Source organism: Sebastes umbrosus, chromosome 3 (genome assembly GCF_015220745.1).
Source record: "Sebastes umbrosus isolate fSebUmb1 chromosome 3, fSebUmb1.pri, whole genome shotgun sequence".
Classification (NCBI taxonomy): Eukaryota; Metazoa; Chordata; class Actinopteri; order Perciformes; family Sebastidae; genus Sebastes; species Sebastes umbrosus.
Genome location: NC_051271.1, coordinates 989,071 through 1,009,163, shown reverse-complemented (window position 1 = coordinate 1,009,163; position 20,093 = coordinate 989,071). Strand labels below are relative to the sequence as shown.

The 20,093-nt window shown below is 41.9% G+C and overlaps 2 protein-coding genes across 2 annotated transcripts in view; one reads left to right on the top strand and one right to left on the bottom strand.

Annotated features, from left to right (window-relative positions):
• Window positions 1–19,782, bottom strand: part of npepps (aminopeptidase puromycin sensitive) — a 31,254-nt gene extending 11,472 nt beyond the window's left edge. The window contains exons 1-15 of the mRNA XM_037764210.1: window positions 19,401–19,782; window positions 13,299–13,383; window positions 13,063–13,140; window positions 12,850–12,971; window positions 9,798–9,905; window positions 6,738–6,938; window positions 6,412–6,508; window positions 6,294–6,327; window positions 5,665–5,779; window positions 4,389–4,553; window positions 4,175–4,279; window positions 4,031–4,091; window positions 3,840–3,949; window positions 3,585–3,648; window positions 497–636 (exon numbers count right to left, since the gene is read on the bottom strand). Of these exons, the coding sequence (XP_037620138.1) occupies window positions 497–636; window positions 3,585–3,648; window positions 3,840–3,949; window positions 4,031–4,091; window positions 4,175–4,279; window positions 4,389–4,553; window positions 5,665–5,779; window positions 6,294–6,327; window positions 6,412–6,508; window positions 6,738–6,938; window positions 9,798–9,905; window positions 12,850–12,971; window positions 13,063–13,140; window positions 13,299–13,383; window positions 19,401–19,772 (1,857 nt within the window). The 5' untranslated portion in view covers window positions 19,773–19,782. The remainder of the gene's footprint in view (window positions 1–496; window positions 637–3,584; window positions 3,649–3,839; window positions 3,950–4,030; window positions 4,092–4,174; window positions 4,280–4,388; window positions 4,554–5,664; window positions 5,780–6,293; window positions 6,328–6,411; window positions 6,509–6,737; window positions 6,939–9,797; window positions 9,906–12,849; window positions 12,972–13,062; window positions 13,141–13,298; window positions 13,384–19,400) is intronic.
• LOC119484981 (NACHT, LRR and PYD domains-containing protein 12-like) overlaps window positions 1–20,093 on the top strand; it is a 956,516-nt gene that overhangs the window by 612,103 nt on the left and 324,320 nt on the right. The window lies entirely within an intron of this gene.

Below are 20,093 nucleotides of genomic sequence, written 5' to 3'. Positions count from 1 at the left end.
TTTTAGCTGACGTGTGTCTCCTCACTGTGTTGAGTGATGCTCCTTCATGTCTATTTAGAGCGAGCACAAGCACTAGCAACAGGACGCTGACTTTAGTTGACTTAACGGCCACAGGTGTCGCTGTTAACACATTATGATTCTTACAAACAGTCCCTTTAAGAAAGCGATGTTTAAGTCCAGCCTCTTGTTGTCTTGACTTCCACGTAGTGAGGCAAACAGCTCATTAACTGGTATCTGATCAGTACTTGGTATCAGCCGATACCCAAAGCCCAGGTATCGCTATCGGGACTGAAAAAGTCCAATATGTGCGTCCCTAATTCCCCCGAGGCGTTCATGAGAATGGACCGGATGTACGTATGGACAGACAACCCGAAAAAAGCACGGAGACATAAAGAGTTGGATCAGAACATTCCTGATTCAAAAACTCAGATTGATAAAGTAGTGATCTAAAGATCCGAGGTAACCTGGAACACGAACGGCCGGCGTTGGACCTCACCTTGATCCACTGGTCCGGGGCGACGCCGTTCAGCGTGATGGTGGTCTCGGGTCTGTCCAGCAGAACCTTGAGCTTGGTGCATTTGGGGTCCTCGCTGGTACAAATACTAATGGGGACCATCCAGCTGGGGCAGTCCTCACCTGTCCAACACACACGGAAGGCAGCCAATGAGAAGCTACGACGGCTACATATCAGGCAAAACATAATATCAGATAATATGAACCCTTATTGATCCCCAGAGAGGAAATACAAACTGATAAATAATAAATAATAGGAGGTACATTAAACTATACAAGAGCATGTAAAAACCACGGTACTAAAGGCTGAAGGGACACAGTGTGTAATTAGAAGTCAGCAAGGTATAGAATAGTATTTATAATATAATATATACATAGAGTAACATAAGGTCAGAGGTCACCATGTGCACAGTTCAGATGTGGTATATTACCACCAGATGTTGAAACAGGAAGATACAAGAAGAGGTGGAGCTGAAGACCAAAGACTGTTGTGAACTAAATGAGGTTTTATTTTGTCCTTTGTATCATCATTTATGACAAATATTATAAAAAAGTTCATGTTCCTGGTTCAGATTTGATGAAGACTGGAGCCTTAGTTGAATATCTTTCTAAAGCACGAGACAGGAGGAGAAAAGTTACCGATAGATAAACTCCTCAGACTCACTCTGATACCTTTTATTCACGCTTTCACGAAGTTCACGTGTGCGATTATGTCTGGAATAGGGATGTCCATAATTAACCGTTTAACCGCTAACCGACATTAAGCATTTTAACCGATTAACGCTATCGTTTAAAACAGTTAAAAGAAATGTTAATGATTAACTCAAAAGCTGAGCAGCTCAGAGGAGCGGCTCAGAGGAGCGGCTCGTCTCTTTAAGGAGAAAAACTGGTCCACCTTAACAGCCCACCTTAAGAGGCGGAGCCGGAGTTGCAGGATACAGGAAGTCGGCTCCGGTCTCTCCGGCTCGCTTGAGCGGAGCGGAGGAGTTGTAGTTTCATAGCATTTATTCACCGACAAATAAACTGTCCACACACTGCTACACCTACGATCACAACTAGAACGCCACCAACAACCTCACACTCACCACCAACACACACACACGGTCTGTTGGACACTCGCTAAAGTTACACAGACTACGTGTGTTGTGGCGGCCGCGAGCACGGAGCCTCCGGCAACGCTAGAGCTGCTAACGTAGCACAAATACACACTGTTTGTTGGACACTCACTAAAGTTAATCCGGGCAGACACACAGCTGACAACCTGCTAAACTAAACTAAATGTGCGGTGGAGACTTTTACTGGGAAAGTGGCTGCATGTCCGCGACACTACACGCAGCATCGTAGCTGCTAAGTTAACGCTCCCAGACGGTGAACTGGAGACAGTGAACGCAGCACCGTAGCTGCTAAGTTAACACTCCCAGACGGTGAACTGGAGACAGTGAACGCAGCACCGTAGCTGCTAAGTTAACGCTCCCGGACGGTGAACTGGAGACAGTGAACGCAGCATCGTAGCTGCTACGTTAACGCTCCCGGACGCTGAACTGGTGACTCCCGTCAACTGATATCTGTTGTGCTCCTGCAGCTGGTACGAGGCACAATTCTTGTCAGTCAACGGTTAATAATCGGTTAACGAGGGTCGGTTATCGGTTAAAAACATTTTTCAAAATGAGCATCACTAGTCTGGATGATGTTTAATTAGATGTTTGGGTGATACTGGTGTAATGTGCTGTTAGTTGATGGCGGTCTATCATGCCGAAATGTTTTGTTTTGTTGCTGGTTAACGTGTCTGAATAATGCCATGAGGGAGCGGTTATCATTCATTCATTCATTCATTCATTCATCAAATTAAATGAGTTACTCTTTTTTTTTTTTTTAATTAAAAATCAACTTCCTTTAATGACCATAACTCGTCAGTTCGGCCTCTATTAGTGTGCAGTGAGCAGGAGAGCAAAACAGTTTTTGACCTCAGGGAAAATGTTGTTGTTTTTTTTTTAAAGTTATTTTTTTGGGGGCATTTTTCCATTTTTATTGAGAGGACAGTGGATAGAGTCTTGGAAAGGGGGGAGAGAGAGAGAGTGGATGCGGAAAGGGCCACAGGCCGGATTCGAACCCAGGCCGCCGCGGTCAGGACCAAGCCTTGATACATGGACGCCCGCTCTACCAACTGAGCTAACCCAGGCGCCCGAAAATGTTGTTTTTGAAAGGCTAAACGCCAACAAATATAGATTTAAACAGAATATTTCATTAGATAAAAACATGTTGTGAATTTTGGAAATGATTACATCTCTCTTTAGGACTTCTCTGGAGTTAGTGGAAATGTTTGGATCACACAAGTCGGAAACAATCAAACGCAGCCACCGCTGTAATCTAATTCTACTAATAGTATAACAGCAATAATAATATTAGTGGAGTCTGATCTTTATCTGACACTAAAGAAATACCGGCTTTAAACACAATGAATACAATAAATAAAAAAGCTGCGCAGCATTCAAATCGTCAACATTATGAGTTAAGCTTCGAAGTATTAGGTACAGTCCAAATACACAATCGATATCGATACACATATTAACTCTTAAAGGTCCCATATCGTGCTCATTTTCAGGTTCATACTTGTATTTTGTGTTTCTACTAGATATTATTTTCCTCATACTGTCTGTCTGAATATACCTGTATTTACCTTTCTGCCTGAAACGCTCCGTTTTAGTGAATGGAATCGCGTTCTAGGCAACAGTTTGGGTCCATGTTTACTTCCTGTCAGCTGATGTTATTTACATACACTGCAACAGGAAATAAACTGGGACACATTTAGAATGTTTATGTTTAAAACCATGTAAAGGTCTATATATTGTATATTTGTGACATCACAAATGGACAGAAATCCTGACGGCTTGTTTCAAACGCACAGTTTCTGAATACGGCGTGTGTGTATTTCTCCATATATTGAACGTTTTGATAGTTTAACAGTATTTATATAAAGCACTTAAACCTGCTTTATAATGTAAAAGACATGACAATCTCACTTTTTACAATATGGGACCTTTAAACACACGACTTGACGGAAATAAACTCACCATTATGTGGTCCACTGGCACAGAACTTCTTCTGACATAGCTTGAGGATGCGGTCGTCACCTTGCTATAAATAATCATCATGTAAATGTGAGAAACGACACACAGAACCACGTCGTCACTGCTGCTGTTTAGTAAGTATTAATAAGGTTGATGGGTAACAAACAGCAGCTCAGTCAATGGACAGAATGTCTGATGTTTGATTTAAAGCGCTGGACGTCGTGGCAGATTAAACAGCTGGTGTCCAGTGAAGCTCACCTGCTCCTGCTCCACTACTATTATGGGGAAGCCCATCTGCTTGGTCCACGAGCTCATCACTGCAGCGATGGGTTTCCCACTGGCCTGTTCCAGACAGTCCCATAGGTCCTCTGTGGAAGACAGACGGAGGATTAGGAAACCAGGAAATCAATCGATTAACAGTTTCATCTTTGAGGAAAACGTGTTCTCACCTGTCGAAGCATTCTTATGTTGGAACTTCAAAAGATAGGCGTTCATTCCTTTCCTAAAGTCCTACAGAGACGGAGTGAGAGGTGAACCTCAATGAATGATACAGAAATATGGACACGATACTGACGAGTGTTGAGACAACCAACCTCGTCTCCTGTGTAGTGGTGCAACATGCGGATCACAGACGCTCCTTTGCTGTAGGAGATGGCGTCGAAGATTTCATCGACCTCTGACGGATGACCCACGTTCACCTGGAGCCGAGAACACAGAGACAGAAATCAGGTGTTAAAGAGTCTGATGGCAACTTTCAGTATATGAGCCAACAGCTGTATAGAGTGAATGAATCCGTCCACAGCTCACCTCGATGGGATGGCTGCTGTCCAGCGCGTCCAGGTCCAGAGCGCGGGTGTAGTCGGCCGAGACAAACTGGGTCCAGATGTCGTACTCTGGGAAGCAGTGGTCCACGCACAGGTACTCGATCCAGGATGCAAAGCCTTCATTAAGCCACAGATGGGTCCACCATTCCTGCAGACACACACACACACACACACAGAGGATGATCATCTCCTACATTACAAACACCATCACTCACTCTGAGTTCAATCACACTCATTACAGAACTGTCTGAAGGATAACAGGGAACATTAGGTTGTTATAAATAATAAACACTTTTACTGGAGGTTCGATATTCCACTAAAAACAAGGAGGAGTGTCTGACACAGAACAGACACAGAACAGACAGAGAACAGACACAGAACAGACAGAGAACAGACAGAGAACAGACACAGAACAGACAGAGAACAGACAGAGAACAGACAGAGAACAGACAGAGAACAGACAGAGAACAACAGGAGCTGCTGATGCACTCAATATTCTGGTTTTGCCCTTAAAAGACAATATTCCTACTCAGCTGTTTACATGGCTGATGAATAATGAATATTATATATCTACACATACATACATAATATATATACTATATAAATAAGAAGTATTTGTTAATGATAAAGATATTATTTCTAAACCTTAGAAATCTTAAGAAATTGTTTGTAAAACATCTCTAAACATTACAGATATTTGTGACCCTTAGTTAAAGGTTAATAACCGGTTTATAAACCGTCTATAAACACTATTTGGATTATAAAGTTGTAACTGAGGATTATAAGAATGTGTTAAATGGTTAATAAATACTTTATAAAGCATCTATAAACAATATTTAGATAGATATTTAATAGTTTATCAATGGTTAATAATTGGTTTCTGGTCCATCTGTCTATGTTTAAAGATGTTTTACAAATGATTTCTTAAAAGTTTAGCAAATAATTTGGTAATCATTAACAAATACTTAATATAGTGAATTAAATGTTGTAATGTGTGCAGCAATAAACTGATAATAAATAGTTTACTAACGTAATCGTCTCCTCAGCTATGATACAATATATCATTTATAAACTAATTATTACATTTATTTTATTAGTAAACATTATTAATTATCATTTCATTGTTTATTAACAGTAAAATAACTATTAACTAAGTCTAAGTAACTATTCATTTACTGTTTATAAATGATGGTTATTATAAAAGATGTCTGGAATTATTTTCAGTTACAAAGAGCTGATGGAGGATTGTGGCTGGTTACCATGGTGACCAAGTTTCCGAACCACTGGTGGGCGAGTTCGTGTCCGACCACCAGCGCCACCCACTGCCTGGAGGACGAACAGGAGTTCTTGGGGTCGATTAGCAGTGCCGTCTCCCTGAAAACAACAACAACAACAACAACAACAAGAGAGAGAGAGGAGGTGAACACAGAGACGGGCTAAAGGTCGACGCCGAAGGTCGACGCTGAAGGTCGACGCTGAACAGACCCAAATATAAAATTTACTATGATATAAAAACAGAAAACTCATCTTTGAGCTTTGGGATGTTAACTTAAACAATTAATAATTTATCAGAATTGTTGTCCGTTAGCTTTCTGTCGACTAATCGATGACTCAGCTGATCTTTAGCTCTACTGCAGTTAGAAAGACTGCTGTCAAACAGGCACTCAAATAGTTGTATTACTCCATCAAAGATTAATATCTTAACTATCTTCATCTACAGATGACATTCTGGGTCTAATGACACATTTGACTTTATTGTCAATAAGCCGGTATTACATGATTATTCATTATTATTAGTGTATCACTTCAGAACTCCTGAAAACTTTCAGTTCAACTCAACTTTTAATTCAAAGTGTTGATGATGTTTTAAAGAGCAGCTGAAGCTCACCTGTAGGTAACAAGGCCCCAGTTCTCCATGGCACCTGAGAGGGAGGAAGCAGAACCAATTTCAACATGTTCAGTGGAAACGTCTCAAATGACTGAACGAAGAACTGACGACTACTCACCAGCAGCAAAATCAGCGATAGCTATGAGATCGATTTTAGGCAACGGATAAGGAACACTGAAGTAGTCTTTGTAGAAAGGTAAGGTCTTAGTCGCAACCTGCAGGAAACAAAAACAGAATGTAATCTAATCTAAAGACAGTGTGCTCTTCTAAAGGAGACACGAAGGATCACACAGGCTCAACTCTTCAGGAGGGAATCTACCATCACACGCTGGTAAATATGTCCGCCGTGTATTTCTCTACATCTCCAGTCGTGTTGGTAGAACTCTTAAAAAGGTGAAACCATCAAGTGAAACCACTGTCTGGAAATATTCTCTTGCTTCTCACCTCCAGCGCAAATTTCCCTTGTTCCGACTTCCCGACGGGCGTGTAGACGCGCACCGTTATACCGTCTGACGATTGGCTCTCCACGAAGTCGTATTCACCGATCACAAAAGCTACGAGGTACGTAGACATGATGGGCGTGGTGGCAAACTTCACTTCCACCAGGTTTTCATCCTCCGGATATGGCTTTCGATCGATGACATTCTGGAGAAAAGGGAGAAACAGATTACTGACAACTAAATATAAAAAAACAGGACTTTTTATAGCAGCAGGAAAAGCTTCTGATTGCTTTATATTGTTCTCTTTCGGGCAAAGAATGAGATTAAATAATGCAAACAGACTAAAAGTCTAAAGCCCCGCCGGCAGCTGCTAAAGGCTGAAATATTTATTAAAACATCGTGAGTGGTATGTCTGGTAGAACAAACGATGTACAGATTATTTCACCATTTCAAGAGCTGGCGGGAATAAAACTGTCAAGTCTGTCTGGATGTGATGCTAGAGGTCATTAAGGTCATTAAGGTCACAGTGATTCATCCTCTGCAGAGCATGAATCTATTTAGACAATATCAATGACATTGTTCCCAGCAGCTTCTCATGTTTCTTTTGTACAAATGAAAATGACCCAGTGGTGGTGCGAGAACAACGATCAGCAGGTCACCACAATCATTAGACATCTGGAATCATCAAATTCAAAAGGTACATTTCTCTCATGAAAGGGCCAAAACCAACAATGTGTCAGGCTGCATTCACACCAGATCCAGCGGGACGGTGAAAAAGGAAGTCCTCTCATTCATTTAGAACAGGGGGGGGGTGTTTGGGCTGCCCGAGGCTATAAGGGAACCATAACATTAATGAGGCAATCGCCACGAGGAGGACAGAGCGGTCACAGCCGGTGTGTGCTGCGGAGCGGCTCAAGGTAGAAACCTGCGGCCTCGCAGTGAAAGCTCTACTGAAGAGACTAGACACACCGCCGCCCGACGGTAAAGATCAGAGTCAGAGCGCTACACATATTGAGCGTCTTCTTTTCTTGTAAACTGTCCGGAGTAATTGGTAACACCGGTGTCGTCACAAGTTTATTAACCGGAGGGAAAATTTCTTCACCGTCACATCCCTAGTTTCAGAGAAACGCAGCCCGACGTCACGCTGCGGTGGCCAATCACATAACCGAGCTGTACAACCCAATCATGAGGGAACAAAATACGTTAATCGGCGTGCAGTCAATGGGCCGTTAGTGACACTCCACACCGCCGCACAACCGCTCATGTCCATTCATGTTTATTACTGATTAATAACTAGAAGAACTTGACCCTCAGTGCCGAGCAGCGACCTCAGATAAACCTCCAGGTTCCAGCTTTCAGATGATGTTCACCACTTCTAATACTCCATGAGCGGGGGGGTGGTCGGGACACTTTGGAGGGACTAAGTCACATGGTGATTTAAAAAAAAAAAATATAAAGGTCTATGTCCCTAGTGTTGGAAAATGAATGATAGAATTGCATCAATGGTAGCTTTCTATGTGCCGTCACTCCTTTTTTCATCCCTCCATCATTCAAATGTTTCCATCTTTTTTTCATCATTTTACACAAAGATCCAGAATTAAAGAGGGAAACAAACACACACTATCATGAAGTCATATATCGTTGTAAAGCTTAAAACTGTAATCTATCCATCGGTCACATTGTCATGACACTGAGGTCAAGAGAATTTGACCTTTGACCTCTAATGCTGCAACGGGGCAAATTCTGAATGGCACTGCAAAATGCCTTTATAACTAACTTCATATTGTTCTGATGTGCACGTGGATAGTTCCAGCATGAAGAGCACAAAAAGAGCTTTACAATAATATATTACATGACGAACAACAACAATAACAACAACATTCCTTATCAGAATAAACTTTGTGCAGTTTGTATCTGATAGAATGTTCAGAACTTTGCATTGAGTTCTGTCCCTAAAGACCCCCTGGACCCCCTAAAGAAGACTAGAACGGCTCTATTGTGGGTCTCAGAGGGTTAATAGCTTTTGGACAGCTCTATGGCCCAGAGGAAGAAGATATATCAGGCTTTGATTCACACACAATACTGTTAGGAGATACATTGACTGTTAGTTTGGCTCAATGTTGACATTAATGTCCACTAGTTCTCTCAGTAGTAGTAGATCATCTGTACCAACGTGTGAATCCTCATGTTACCACACAGTGTCCACTGAGCAGCAGCATTCTGTACACAGTCCAGCTCCATGCACTATTGTTTTACACTGGACTTTAAAAAGGTCACAGTAGACTTGCTGGGAAAATAAATTCAGCAGGTATGTGGACACAAAAGGTCAAGGGCTGGACCGGCATCAATCTGTGCAGGGCCAAAATCACTTCAGCCCCGTGCATGACGCTCTGTAATCGGTCTTTATCCAGGGTTATTGGTCTGTAATATTTGGTAATGTGTCTTCCATAATGAGATGTTGTTGTCGTCCTGACACTGACAACAGGATTGGACATCAAAACACACTCATTCATATTCGGTCAGTCATCAGAAAAGACCCAAATTTAGCTTCATCGTCACCACCGGGATGAGCGGCGTTAGCCTGGAGGGGTGGTGGTGGTGGTGGGAGTAATCTGAGCCAGATGAGGTTTTCTGATGCACTAGTATAGTATGAGGTTGTACTACAAGTACAGTATGATGTTGTACTACTAGTATAGTATGAGGTTGTACTACTAGTATTGTATGAGAAGACAATGATAAAAACCTGCATAGTACATGTACAGTAGTTTCATTTCACGCGTGGTTAAACACGACATCAGCCATAGGTAAAATATGCAGCGACTGTCTGCCCTCTGTTATGTTGTTATGCTGTTATGTAAGCTACCAAGAGAAAAGAGAGGGAAGAGAGGGAAGAGGGAAAAGAAAGAGAAAGAAGAGAGGGAAGAGAAAGAAAAGAGGGAAGAGAAAGAGGGGAAACACACAAACACACATAACAGAAAGTTGGCAGCAGAAAGTGAGTCAGGCCGTCGGGGCTCTGGAGTTCCTCAGAGAGGGAGGGGGGTGGGGGGGGACACATGACACGTACCATATTTGACAAGGCGACTCGGTCCTTGGGAACTATCAGAGCGATGTCAAAGGTGGCTTTGATAGCTGGCTCATCCCAACAGGGGAAAGCTCTGCGAGCGTCCGTGGCCTGGAGGAGAGAGAGAGAGGACACAAACTGATGAGACCCAGAGCGTTCAGATACAGACGGGTCCAAACCAGGTTCAGAACTTCAGATCCACCTGAGGAGGACAGCAGTTCAATTCTGAAATCTGTTTCTTTTTTAATGCTAGAATCGATAAATCTGCTTCATTTGAGAAACCCAAAGTGTTTCCATCCTTTACTGGATGTGTAGTGTTTACCACGCTGGATTTAACATGTGGGGGTGCAGGTCGTATCCACGACGACCCTCCAACGGTTTAGACTTTGAGGTTTGTTTTGGATGACGGATACGGAACGGATATGACGTCAGACTACCACAATAAAAGCTGTAACTTCCTTCTACCTCCACATAGACTCAGATGAAGCAAATATATCGATTCTGGCGTTAAAACATTTATTTAGAAATTATAAAAACACGACATTCACATTTACTCACTGTCACCACAAATAAAATATATTATTTTATATTTTAAATACATTATATTTCATCCCTATATTTTAACTTCTGCACTATTTTATGTCTTAGATTCTCATTTTGTTCTTGCGTGTTTTTTTCTTTTTATACATATTTAATGAGCACTGATGGAGGGAGTCTGAGATCCAACTCTGCTTCTCTGTAGTTGTTGTGAATATGATAAACAAATAAAGTGGATATATAGAGCCAGAAAGGGGAAGTAACCACCTCATTTATAGACTGACTGTTGTGTTTTATACATACTATAAGACCTATTTTTTTGATGGTTATGGGTTCAACAGCTTTCACATTACATGTCAACCTAAAGACTTCTGCTATTTTCACTTATATTTGTCCTGTCAGGGTCATTCTGCTGTGTGAGCAGCACTTTTGATTTGACAAGTATTTCATTCTGCCAAAAACATTTCTCAGATTAATGAAACATACGGTTGGCGGACAGCCCAACCCCTCAGTCTGAATGTGTTCTGAAAACTAAACCATTCAGCAACTACCTTGCTCCAACAATAATATACAGTAGCTCATCGGTATGAGGCGTAACCAGTCTGTTAAACAGTTCAATACATGATGTTTGTGTGTGTGAAGCTGTGACCTGAGAGCTGCTGAGAGCTCCATCTGGATTCTCTCAAATGAGTAATTAACTACAATTGTTTTGGTTTTAGTTTCACTTTTGAACTCACCCATTCTCTCACCAAGACATACATATTAGTGAACATGCACGTGACCCTCTGTCATAACTTCATCCTCCCGTTGGCGCACACTGGGGTTAAGGCAGCACGATTATGTCCAAAATGATAATCACGATTTTTTTGTTCGATGATTAGATCATTTATTACGATTATTCATAGATTTGAAAATAGTTTTAATGTAATTTCACATTTTAATAAACAGAGCGCTGCTTTCACTTCCATGTCGTGCAACCGTCAAAAACTCTCAATGTTCTCCTTTTACTTGGTTATTGTATTATCTATAGTGGTTATTTGCATAAAAACTCTCAATTAGGAAATATAAGATTGTTTTGTTATTTAAATATTTGCTTTGATTAAAACAAATCTTGGCCTGTATTATAATCTGTTTAGAGCTAGTGTTAGGAAGTGAAACATTTTATATCGCTGTGAAAACATCTCCTTCAAACAACTGGATTTATTCATGTTTCGGATATACGAGACGGCTGATCAGCGGCCGGCTTCCATCGGCGGCTGATTGACGGTTCATCCCCAGCTGTTAGTTTAGGAAGCGCTTCATTTATGCAGTTTTCTATGAGCGGAACATTTTAAACGACAATATCGCAGTCGATCATGTTAAATTAATTGCGGGAAGCCAAAATCGTGATCGCGATTAATTTTCGGTAGTAGTGCAGCCTAGGCCTGACCCATAAATCGGATTTTCATCGTCATCGCGATATGAACATGCGCGATAAACACATCGCAAAAGGTTGTCTGAAACGCGCTGAATAAAGATAAATCATTTTATTTATGGATGGTTACTGAAACCGGTTATTAAACGGGGTTAAAGACTGTAGTATTTATCATCACGCTGCAGCCTCTTCCTGCTCTGTGTCGGAGCTCTACACACATCAACACACAGAGGAGTCAGTGAACAGCTGATCAGAGAGGCCGCGGGGGAGACGAGTTAATGTCAGCTGCGCCTGTTATTGTCAGTAAGTGCAATAAAACTATGAAAGTGTAAAACCAGGATACGTTATTACACCTGTTCAACAAGCATACACATGATGAAACTGTTAAACATGGAGGAAAGCAACGTTTCGATGATCGGTCTGCTGTCTCTCATCCGTCGCCGCTATGTTTACACAAGCACAGCGCGTTAGCTCGGCGGCTAACAGCTAACTGTAAACACGTGTTAGTTATTTAGTTGAGTTGTGAATGACTTTAGTTCCCTTTAGTTAGCAGTGTTCTGTGTCTGTGTCCGGGGAGTTTATTATGAAGGGAGGAACGGAAGCAGTGAAGCGGTAACACGCTGTTATTAACGAGGCTGCCGACTATGAATCCTCCGCGTTATTCATTTATTATCTTCATAAAGTATAGGAGCAGCGTAACCCTCGGCTACACAAGACTGAAAGTAAAGCTGGCAGTAGGCTGTGTAGTCTGTAGTATTTAAAATATATAAATATGTATAGCTAATATGCACACTTCAATATTAAGTCATATCGTCATAGCAACGTTGAACAATGTGCACGTACACAGCCGGTGGATACCCGGCAGGTTCTGATGGAAGCCCCCCCCAGGTCAGAGTCCAGACTACACTGACCTGGTTTAAACACGTCAACACACAGCAGCATCTTCAAAGCATAAATAGAAAGCAATCTGAGATATTGCCTCATCTTTATGACACATCACATGACCGTCACGCCCTCCTGTGTTGCAACACAGGCGAGTAGAGGGTGAAGCAACACCCTCAAAAAGAAAACATCCCATTCCCCCCCCCCCGGCCATCCGCTTACCTCAAACTGTGTGACTGCAGCGTAGCGGACTTCTCCAGCAGCGGATGAATATTTACTTCTATAGAATCCCTTCATTTTGTCGTTCAGCTCCCCGACAAAGTCTATCTTCAACGTGCCGGAGCCTGGGGGGGGGGGATTAACAGCATTAATGACAGAATAATGTTTCAGAAGCTTTGAGAACCTGCAGCAGAGACCAGCGGAGTCCTTTCTTACCTTTCTGTAAAGCGCTAGGAAATGACAGGGTGACTTTCTCATCTTCATTCTGATAGTTGAATCCTGTGGCATTAATTTCTAAGAAGAGAGGAAGAAAAAAGACCATGAGTATGCAATATTCCCTCTTCATATTACAGGAACTGAAAATCATGTGTAATCCAAAAACTAAGATACATTTTCATTTGTGACAATGTCATTAATAAAGACTAAAAGAGAGGAAAGACGCTGAGCCTCACCTTCTCCTCCCTGCGGTACAAAGGAAGCTGTGATGATGTCAATGTCAGCACAGTTCATCACAATCTGATTCGTGGCTTGTGTAACCTGTAAATATTGACATAAAACAGAATATCTCACATCTCTGAGGTACCATCATTTTTAAATCCCAATCTGTTTGGGAAAGATGAAGTTTAAACAAAATGTAAAGATCCAATGAAACTATCAGAGAAGAAGACAGAATTTTGTTTTGACTGATCGAAGGCAGTTCTGACGGTATATCCAGACTGAACACCAGATAGCTGAGACAGGAATAAACCCACATACTGTGAGCTAAACCCATAGACATACTGTATACATAGACATATATACATAGACATATATACATAGGCGCCACATTGACTCCTGGATCGTACGTCAACGTGGGCGCCATATTGGACCTGGCCAGACTGGTCTGTAACCCTCTACTAGTGGAGGAGTACCATTAACTTAACGTTCCTCCTCGTAGATCATAAACCCTTTAATATAATAACGACTGGTTAAAACCGGTTGAGAAATGTAGACGTTATAGTGCTTTTTATCCAGAGAAACTGCAGCTCCCCCATTCACTAGTAGAGGGTTACAGGCCAGTCTGGTCAGGTCCAATATGGCACCCAAGTTGACGAATCGCCGCAACGGGCTGAAGTGTCCAAATGGCGTGTACGTGGTTAAAACTACAGAGGCTGAAGAGCAAAACTGGTCCCAGATAAAGAACCAGTTGGGGTGTGATGACAAAAGAAAGGAAGTGATGAAAACAAAGAAAGGAGGAAAGACTATGAAGCTTCTGACTGCTGATGTGAAAGCAGCGGCTGTGACTGCCCAACTTATTGAGGGAAACACAGTGGCACACTTGGACGCCACGCAGTTTCCAGAAAGGGCAGTAATAGTGACATTCACGGTTTGTGGCGCTGCCGGCTGGACGCTGCTGCTGCTGCTGTTTGAGATACTTGGAGGCCGACAAAGCGGCCGAGAGGCAGTAATTATGAAACCCGCCAGGCACATGGCAAAATGCCACGCTGCTTGAGTTTCTTCCGGTCTATTGTGTTTTAGCCAGGCTTTGTACAAACTGCAGGTAAACAGGGTGTTACTAAACCAAACTGTGGTCCACAATCTTCTGTTCATAGCAAACACAGGATTAAAACAAACTTTCAGGAGGACTCAACTTTAAGACTTCCTGAAATGAGGATTTGCATTAAAATGATTAACACACAGTTAATTGTGATTAATCTTGAATTTATCACACTTTCATAATGTTTAAAAGTAGGTGTATATCTAATCGCCATTAATCTTACATTTTGTATCTGTTCTAAATGAACCTTAAAGGGAGATTTGTCAAGTATTCAATCCTCTTATCAACATGGGAGTGGACAAATATGCTGCTTTATGTAAATGCATGTATATATTTATTATTGTAAATCAATGAACAACACAAATCAATAACAGATATTGATCCAGAAACCCTCACAGGTAATGCATTTAACATAAAACAATATGCTCCAACAATATGCTCCAACATGGCAAACTGCAGCCCAACAGGCAACAACAGCTGTCAGTGTGTCAGTGTGCTGACTTGACTATGACTTGCCCCAAACTGCATGTGATGATCATAAAGTGGGCATGTCTGTAAAGGGGAGACTCGTGGGTACCCATAGAACCCATTTACATTCACTGATCTGGAGGTCAGAGGTCAAGGGACCCCTTTGAAAATGGACATGACAGTTTTTCCTCGCCAAAATGTAGCGTAAGTTTGGAGCGTTATTTAACCTCCTTCATGAACAGCTAGTATGACATGGTTGGTACCGATGGATCCATCAGGTTTTATAGTTTCATATGATATCAGTATCTTCACTCTAGCTTTAAAACTGAGCCCGCTACAAGTTGCGCTAATGCATTTAAGAAATGAGTGACGTTAAAACAATATTGCGTTAACTTTGACAGCCCTACTTTGAATATGTCCTGCTTGAAGAGTCTTGGCACTGATAAGAAAAACAATTCTTTATCTATGCCTTTGTTTGCTGTGATATTTCACAAATTTAGCTAACCTTCTCAAAAACATCCACTGACATCTTTCAATGGTTTAGTGCTGAAACAATGAATCGATCGACAGAAAAATACTTGTCAACAGTTTTGATAAGTACTCGTTTTAAGTTATTCTCCAATGTCAGCTTTTCAGATGTAAGGATTTACTGCTCTTCTTTGTTTGACTATTGGTCAGGCAAAACCTTATTTTATTCATTTTCCAGCTGTTTGCTTTGTATTTAAAATGTTACTCATGTTCATTGGGGCTAGTGTTATCTAATCAAATTGAATAAACCACTATTAATATTATCTGTTTTTGATAGTGAAGCAGTTTATATCCCATTAGTGAAGGGTGTCATATACACAAAGAACAACTAATGTTAGCAGATGTACACATTTAGAGCATAAATATGTAGTGTAGTGGTCTGTCTTGATTGCTCTGATAAAGTGTGTTGAGTGCGTGTTTACAACCAGCCTCAGGTGTTAGAGGACACCAGGCTGACAGGTGTCCGTGCACAATGGAGCATTTACAAACGGCAAGCACAGATTTTATCTGTGAAATAAATGCAAAGTGAGCTGGTATGTTTGTTTTATGTGCTGGTTACTTAGTAGCTACACCCAAATGATTCACTAACCGATTACCTATTTCAGTAAGTCAACTGACAGCTGACCAACGTTAGCAAACGCAGTGTGCATTCCTCAAATTTACAAGAATGGTTTAACTTTTGACCAGAGCTGCTCTGAGAATACTACTGGTGCCTTCAAATCAAACTGGTGTTTACAACATGGGAAGTTGTGTATTACGATATTCTTGGTGTTCAAGTGGTTAAGTCGTGAAAACATCTTTTTCATCATTTTCCTCAGACATATTATAAAACTACCAAGAAAAACAATATACCACTAAAATTACTAAATATTAACTTATTATGCACCGAAAAATGAACTTCCAAGGCCTCCGCCATTTCTGACAACGTCAACAAACACGTCACAACTCACGAACTCTGAACTTCCAGAAACTTTCCACTGACGAGGTCGTGAATACGACATGATGGACTCTGCTGGTGAACACGGTGAACACCACCACATCTGAAGGCATCATATAAAATCATGCAAATTCTTCATTTTTAACAGTCAGGAGGAGAGTTCAGTACATCTACTCAAGTGCTGTACTTATGTGCAAACTTGAAGTACTTGTACTTTACTTGAGTATTTCCATTTGATACAACTTTCTACTTCTAGTCCACATCTCGGAGGTAAATATTGTACTTTTTACTCCACTATATTTATCTGACAGTTTTAGTTACTTTACAGATCACAGTTTTTCCTCCCCTTCCCGTCCAGTGAACATGGACCTCCAGATGACCTGATGTTGAATGTCTGTGATAAACTGAAGTATTAAGTGTTCCTTTATGTGGTGAGAAAATGATCCAACTTCTTAAGCTAAATAAACTGGATCGGCTGGTCACAAAGATGAAAACATATGATCTTATATAATATATATGTATGTATAGATATATATATGTATAGATATATAGATATGTATATCTATATATCTATATAGATATATCTATATATAACTATCAGCTTTATAGTTTCTGTCTCAACCACCCTCCATTCTGTTTTAGTCCTGTAATATTTTGTTGAATTTTGCACATCTACTACCTCAATTATTTTTTATTTAAGAACAAACGTATCTTGCACACTTCACTAATGTATATAGTATGTTATTACACACTTCACTAATGTATATAGTATGTTATTACATACTTCACTAATGTATGTAGTATGTTATTACACACTTGCTAACGTATATAGTGGATTATTCTATTTTTATCATTTAGAGTTTTTATGGCAGTAGTACTTTAACTTATAGTGAAGTATTTTCACAGTGTGGTATTGCAGTAGTACTTTAACTTGGGTAGAGGATGTGAGTAGTTGTTCCCTCAGTGTGAGCAGCAGCAGAGCAGCAGCAGAGTGAGGGGTGGGAGGGTGGATGGTGGGAGGAGGCCACATGATGTTGCCATGATTTAGCAAACATTAGTGGTCGTTAGCTTAGCCGCTAGCAGCTAGCTGGCTACTTACCAACCTCAGTAATCTATAACAGATTAATCGATAGTGATTAACAGCTGTGCGTTGCTGTAAGGAGGAGTTAACGTTGCTGGCAGACAACAAACTGCTCTTAGAAACACATTAAGCGCCTGTTAGCCTGCAGGCTAATGGCTGAGCTAACATGAGAGTGCAGGTCTGCTGTCTGCAGGACTGTTGTGATAGCTAGCTTATGTTAGCTTCAGCTAGCTTCAGTCAGCTTCAGCTAGCTTCAGTTAGCTCCAGTTAGCTTCTGTTAGCTCCAGCTAGCTTCAATTAGCTTCTGTTAACTTCAGTTAGCTCCAGTTAGCTCCAGTCAGCTTCTGTTAGCTTCAGTTAGCTCCAGCTAGCTTCAGTTAGCTTCAGTCAGCTTCTGTTAGCTTCAGTTAGCTCCAGTTAGCTTCAGTCAGCTTCTGTTAGCTTCTGTTAGCTCCAGCTAGCTTCAATTAGCTTCTGTTAACTTCAGTTAGCTCCAGTTAGCTCCAGTCAGCTTCTGTTAGCTTCAGTTAGCTCCAGCTAGCTTCAGTTAGCTTCAGTCAGCTTCTGTTAGCTTCAGTTAGCTCCAGTTAGCTTCAGTCAGCTTCTGTTAGCTTCAGTTAACTCCAGCTAGCTTCAGTTAGCTCCAGCTAGCTTCAGTTAGCTCCAGTCAGCTTCAGTTAGCTCCAGTCAGCTCCAGTCAGCTTCTGTTAGCTTCAGTCAGCTTCTGTTAGCTTCTGTTAGCTTCTGTTAGCTTCAGTCAGCTCCAGTTAGCTTCTGTTAGCTTCAGTCAGCTTCAGTTAGCTCCAGCTAGCTTCAGTCAGCTTCTGTTAACTTCAGTCAGCTTCTGTTAACTTCAGTTAGCTTCAGTTAGCTCTAGCTAGCTCTAGCTAGCTCTAGCTAGCTCCAGTCAGCTTCAGTTAGCTCCAGTCAGCTTCTGTTAGCTTCTGTTAGCTTCTGTTAGCTTCAGTTAGCTCTAGCTAGCTCTAGCTAGCTCCAGTCAGCTTCAGTTAGCTCCAGTCAGCTTCAGTTAGCTTCAGCTAGCTTCAGTTAGCTCTAGCTAGCTCCAGTCAGCTTCAGTTAGCTCCAGTCAGCTTCAGTTAGCTTCAGCTAGCTTCAGTTAGCTCTAGCTAGCTCTAGCTAGCTCCAGTCAGCTTCAGTTAGCTTCAGTCAGCTCCAGTTAGCTTCTGTTAGCTTCAGTTAGCTTCAGTCAGCTCCAGTTAGCTTCAGTCAGCTTCAGTTAGCTCCAGCTAGCTCCAGCTAGCTTCAGTCAGCTTCTGTTAGCTTCTGTTAGCTTCAGTTAGCTCTAGCTAGCTCTAGCTAGCTCCAGTCAGCTTCAGTTAGCTCCAGTCAGCTTCTGTTAGCTCTAGCTAGCTCTAGTTAGCTCCAGTCAGCTTCAGTTAGCTCCAGTCAGCTTCTGTTAGCTTCTGTTAGCTTCAGTTAGCTCTAGCTAGCTCTAGCTAGCTCTAGTTAGCTCCAGTCAGCTTCAGTTAGCTCCAGTCAGCTTCAGTTAGCTTCAGCTAGCTTCAGTTAGCTCTAGCTAGCTCTAGCTAGCTTCAGTTAGCTTCAGTTAGCTTCAGTTAGCTCTAGCTAGCTCTAGCTAGCTCTAGTTAGCCTCAGTTAGCTCCTGGCTGGTCACAGACACATCCAGTAGCTGCTGAGCTGTAATCATGGCAGCTGCACTTTCTGATCTATTTATCTGTCTACTTTTTGATTTGAATGTTTTGATGTGTTTACTTTTAATGTTTGCTTTCACTGCCAACAGCTGCTCAACTGATTCTCGTTGTTTTCAATGACAATAAAGTCTCTCTTCTCTTCTCTTCAGTCATGAGTCTCCTGCAGCCAGCGACAACACACGGCTAGCTGGGTTAGCATCTGACGGCTAACGTTAGCTGCTGCTGGCTAACAACCAGCAGCTAATGAGCTAACTAGCTAGCTCTCCCGGTCCCGTTAGCTGGTCTCATTACATAACAGCATCTCCTCCATGCAGGTACACATCCTCTCACCTCCACCAGCGCCTCCAGTTTGCCCTCAAAGGTGAAGTCGATGAGGTCTGGCTTCAGACTCAGTCCGTAGTTGACGGGGTAGACGTCAGCGGGTAGCCGGACGAAGGGCCTCCTCTCGGGCATGGTTCCTGTGTTCTGACCGGCTGGACTAACGGACACGGTTCTGTCTGTCTGCGGGACTCTGAGGTTCTGAGCAGGACGGGCCTGGACGGTGAGGGTGGACAGCAGGTAGTGAGTCTGTGTTCGGATGACAGCGGAACCCTGCGGCCCAGGAGCAGCAACATCAACCGGAACCCGCTCAGCTCTTCTGTTCTCCCCCCGCAGACACTCACACAGCCAAACACCTAGAGGGAGGCTGCAACCGTACGTCATCACGTCGTGGCAGCGGACGTGCTGAACGTGCGCGTGTTGTGTGCATATGGATCAAAGACTCGTGTGTTACACATCTTATTCTAGTTCAAGTTCAAGTTTAGTTTATTGACAGACACATTGAGATGGCAGTGAGATTCTTTGTTCCTGTTTGTTACGCTCTCAGCCTTGTATAATAGACAATCCATCGATCTCTCAATCAATTGAATAACAATAATGAATTAAATACAATCATCCTGATAAACATATAAATATAACAGCAACAATAGCAAATTGTTCGATAAATATGAGAAAATTATAAAATAAATAACAGAGAATATACAC